The 5,028-nt window shown below is 30.8% G+C and overlaps 1 protein-coding gene across 1 annotated transcript; it reads right to left on the bottom strand.

The window, feature by feature from the left end:
* Positions 1-993: 993 nt before the first annotated feature.
* On the bottom strand, positions 994-2,057 carry LOC131020201 (CASP-like protein 1F1). The gene is made up of 2 exons (XM_057948895.1): positions 1,616-2,057; positions 994-1,538 (listed from the first exon to the last, which is right to left on the bottom strand). The coding sequence occupies exons 1-2, from the start codon at positions 1,816-1,818 to the stop codon at positions 1,202-1,204; spliced, it is 540 nt and encodes a 179-aa protein (XP_057804878.1). The 5' UTR covers positions 1,819-2,057; the 3' UTR covers positions 994-1,201.
* Positions 2,058-5,028: the final 2,971 nt, after the last annotated feature.

The raw sequence follows: 5,028 nt of genomic DNA, 5'->3' as shown, positions 1-5,028 counted from the left end.
GTTATTGGTGCCTAAACACAAATTTTGGAATCATCTTGAGTTTTTTTATAAATTCAGAAAGTTGTAAAAAAAAATACAAATTTTACTCTAGTCATTTTTTAATAATTTTAAATTACGCCTAAATTGAAATTGAAATGGCATATTAGAAATTCAATGCAAATGAAATGATCGATTTAACAAACGACATAGCACATATCACACATTAAAACATCATCGTTTCATGAGGATAAGTGAAATAAATTTGATTTTTTGAAAATAAAACACAATATTTTTATTTTAAGGTTCATTATGTAGAGAAAAGAAAAAGGGGATTCATTCTAGTGTCCCTGATCTTGTTTTTCATTCAGACCTTGATTTGTAGCTAGATTTGGAGGCGTCCCAATTCATGACTTTTCGAAAGATGCTGATAGATTAATCTGATGAAGTAGTTCTAAAATATATTTTTCAAATTTAAAAACTACTAGTTTAATATATGAGTATAATTAAATACTTTTAACAGTTATATCAATACCTACAGATCATAAATTCTGAAACTAATCACATTTATGTATAATTTTAAAATTATAAAATACTTTTGTACATCACATAAGACAAATTTAGTTGAAATAAAAATATCCATCTTTATTTTGGATAATTTTTACAACAAATTAGCAATTTTATTTATGATCTATATAATTAAGTACATGACTAAAATAGTATGTTTGAAAAGCACGCTTCAAAATATTCAATAAAATAAATCATAATATAAAAGTTCATATATATTTATAGAAGTCGGTTAAACCACGTGACTACAAAATAATCAATGACTCCATATATATAAGATGTAAGAATTTCGGATTTATATTTGTGGTGTGTCCATCTTTATGTATCTATTTAAACGTATACATAACTTTTATTATAACTATTATATTATTTAATTTGAGATTGAAATTGTTACTGTTATAAATGTACTTATATATATAAAATATATAAAATGGCCTGAGACTCAAATAATTGTAGAGCAGATAATTCCATTCCATATATCTCATGTTTGTTGGGACAACACAACACACACAACACGTGGGTCTAAACACTAAGCTAGTTAACATTAGCATCAGAAATGAACTACATATATATATACTATATACTATATGTTAATTAGTAGTAACACATGATCTACTGAAGAGTTGAAATTATATATAATTATGTGGTAATTAAATTATCAAACTCCGATTTGGTGGCGCGACTTGTTGGCGGAGACGACGGTGAGAATGAGGTACGCAACAAGAGCCAAATAGGAAATGGATGAAGCAGCAGTGGCCTTGCTGCAGAATTTGCCGAAGTAGCCGCAGATCCCCACCCATCCCGCGTGGCTGTTGCCGTATTTCCCCACGTACCCCACCGCCGTCGCCGCCGCGCACCCGGCCATCAGCAGCACCGTCACCATCAGATCATGCACGAACACGTAGAAATAGTAAGCCGGATCCACTGCCTTGTACGCCACCAACAGCGACAGGATTGTGGAGCCACACACGATCAGATTTGTGTAGGCGAAAAACCTTGGTCAATTAAGTAACATCTGTTAATTAAAGTTTTGCAAATGAGTTGAACATTAATAGAATGGAAATGATCTTACTTGAAAGTGGGGGAGTAACTGTATCGGGCGTGGACCTGGATGCCGAAGACGACGGAGGTTTGTTTGGCGGTGAGCATGATCCATGCGGCGGCGAGCGTGGCAGCGCCGGCGAAAGCCCTAAGGGAAATCTGGGATAGGAAGAAGAGCTTGTGAGGTTTGAGGGGTGGGAGGCGGAGGGATTTGTCAGCCGGTGTTGTCGCCATTATCTCTAACTGCAGCAAGTTATTGAATGCAAAGCAAAGCGCTGGCACAAATTAAAGGAGTGATGATGGTGGGGGTAGTTTTTATAGAGAGAGAGAGAGAGAGTGGGGAGTTAATATTTAAATGCAAACGTGGTAGAGTACTTGAATTCCTTGAAAAAAGGTAGGTTCAGAATTTAATACGCTTCATTAAGTGTCATAAAATAGAAGTAGAGATGTATGTGCAAAGGGTAAAAGGAGTTCGTCTATACCTAATCAACTATAGAGATGGAAGAATTCACAAATATAGGCATTTGGATGGATTAATTATCAACTCTTTTAGGGGTCTACGATAACAACCTCCGGGATAAAGGAAACATACACTGCACTACGTATGCACACTTATCTACAAGTTTTTTTTTTTAATCTAATTTTTAGAATGTTGTGTTGTTCCATATTTTTTTAAAGATACATATGTACAATAACAATCTATCTCCTTTACTATGTTAATTTGTTTTTTTTTGTGTATCGCCATTTGAACTTTTTCCATGACATGACTATTGCACACGAACTAAGCAGTTAATGATCTGCAATTACTTAAAATTTCTTGGCTTATAATTTTGTGTATGTCATCGTATTCATATATTAATCATATGATATGGTTAAACCTTTAAGCTGACACTTTCCTTTTGAATGGTCATGAAACAATTGTATATTTGTGTTATATGACATAATTTGTTATCGTGTTATGATATTTATATAAAAGGTGTAAGTGTGGAACACCCTATATTGTTTAAAGATTAATGAATGTTTTAAAATGCTGCGCACTTCACCATCCATTCCGCAAACTAACCATGCTAAATAGTGAAGTGCAAAGATTCCAGGGCAAAGTGTGAAACATCTATGAATTAATACGATTGAATTTGGTAAATGAGATACATAAAATTAATAAGATTGATATGATTGAAATAAGATTAAATAATTCGCCCAATTTTGCATGAGATGATAAATAATTTTCAATCAAATTATCCATCACAGACCGAATCATACGAAACAAATACTTGATTAAATTGAATTATTTTATCAATATTATCACTCAAACGTCAAACCTAATGCTGACCCTCCCCCTCCCAAAAAATTAACATAATACCAATTTGTTTACACACTCATACTCTACACTACACCTAAACTCACAAACACTACTATTTATTATACATAGGAGGTGAAATAATTAAAATGTGAGCATTTGGATGGAAATTTTCTCAACAAAAAAAAGAACAATTAAGGTTGACGATATGTAAAAACTGACATAATTTAAGAGGGCGAAATTAATGTTATTGTTGCGTTTTTATACACTTGGAGTGGATCCATCTTTGTCTTTTAATCTCATACATGCTTCATAATCATATGTAGAGAGAGAGAATCAAAATGAAAAGATCATTATTGAAAACAATGACATCCAGCAGCTCCAAGTGATGTTGTTGCATGTAGAGGCTCAGGCAGTCCATTCAATTCCTTCACCACTAATATAATTCAAACCTTCCAAAACTGCCATGCACTCATGCTTCATCATATTTGAGACATCAGCCGGTGTCATTATATTATTTGAAATAATTAATGATGATTTGGGTTATCTTACTTAATTAAGTGTCGACGTTAGACATGTACTAAATAACATTAGTCATAATTAATTTGCATATAGTATCCAAGCTAATACATTAAATTAATCATAAACATATAAAATAGAGAAGTGGACATATTAATGTACCTAATCAATAGATAAGTATTTTTCAAGGATTGCGGCTTTGATTGATTTTCGCACTAATAGTTATAGTCTCTGTTTATTTTATGTATGTCTTAATATGGAAGTCATAATTTAAAACATTTCAGTGTTTTTGGTGATAAAGTTAAACTTTTACACAATACGTACTTCTTAATCATTTCATTTTCTTATTTCAGCATTACACTCTAAGTTTGTGATAACAAGATTAAAGCATAACGATAGAGCTAAATTCTAATTACGGAGTGCTATTAAGCCCATGAGCCCGCAATGAGTGGTTCTAACTATTAATATGTTTTGTATTTAAATCAACATTTTTACGTTGTGTGAAGTTTTCCAATCCACGAACCAAACCAAAATAAAATCTAGAGGTGGTCTTGGGTACACTTGGGTGTACTGTGCATCCGAGTTGACCCATACTCAAATCTGGATCCGTATCCTAATGACTCAAATCGTGTAAATGACATTATTCAGTTATACAGATAACACTGCTTGTAATTGACACTATTCTGTTATACAAATGACACTGCGTATAAATGACACTATAACATTGTAAATGACGTTGTGTATAATTGACACTATTTAGAAATATAAATGACACTTCCTGGAATTGACACTATAAGATTGTAAATGACGCTATAATATTTTAAATAACACTATAAGATTGAAAATGACACTATAACATTTTAAAATGTTACGGTGTCATTTATATAATTGAATAGTGTCAATTATAAGTAGTGTCATTTGTATAACTGAATAGTGTCATTTACACTATTTGGATCAGGATGCGGGTTTGGATTAGCATACGGGTCAATTAAGATCTGAGTACGGGTCAACCCGGGTGTACGGTACACTTGGGTGTACAGGAGATTTGTATAAAATCTATATAGTAATATATAAAAGAGTTTTTTCCTTTCCATTTTTTCCCTCTCTTCTTCCACCAATTTTTCAACTATTTTTTTCTTTTTTTATATATATTTTATTTATTTTATAAACATTATCAAATTTGATTCATGAAAAAATATTCAATATACATCTTAAATTTAATATAATATAAAAATCATTAAAAATGAAAAAATTATGAAAATTTTAAAATATTTTACTTTCTCTTTTTTCGTTAAAATTTTACAATTTTTTATTAACCCTTATTTGCATATGAAAATATTTACTTAGTTATTTATTTAATTATTATGATGCGTAATACTCTATAATAAAAATGTGTAATGCTAATTTTCATTATAATACAATTTTTCAATTTATTTAATAAAAATAATTATCATTATGCATTACAAAAAGTTGAAAATTTATATTTGATTATGTTTAATATTTATGTTTATTTAAATATATCTTTTTAATTTCGATGTTCGTTCGTGCATCGCACGAATGGTCGTACTAACTAGTTATATATTAAAAATAAAAATATACTACAAAATAGTTGTCTTTAATATTAACGT

Source organism: Salvia miltiorrhiza, chromosome 4 (genome assembly GCF_028751815.1).
Source record: "Salvia miltiorrhiza cultivar Shanhuang (shh) chromosome 4, IMPLAD_Smil_shh, whole genome shotgun sequence".
NCBI lineage: Eukaryota > Viridiplantae > Streptophyta > Magnoliopsida > Lamiales > Lamiaceae > Salvia > Salvia miltiorrhiza.
The sequence above is the reverse complement of the archived record's forward strand: the minus strand, read 5'-3'. Positions and strand labels throughout refer to the sequence as shown.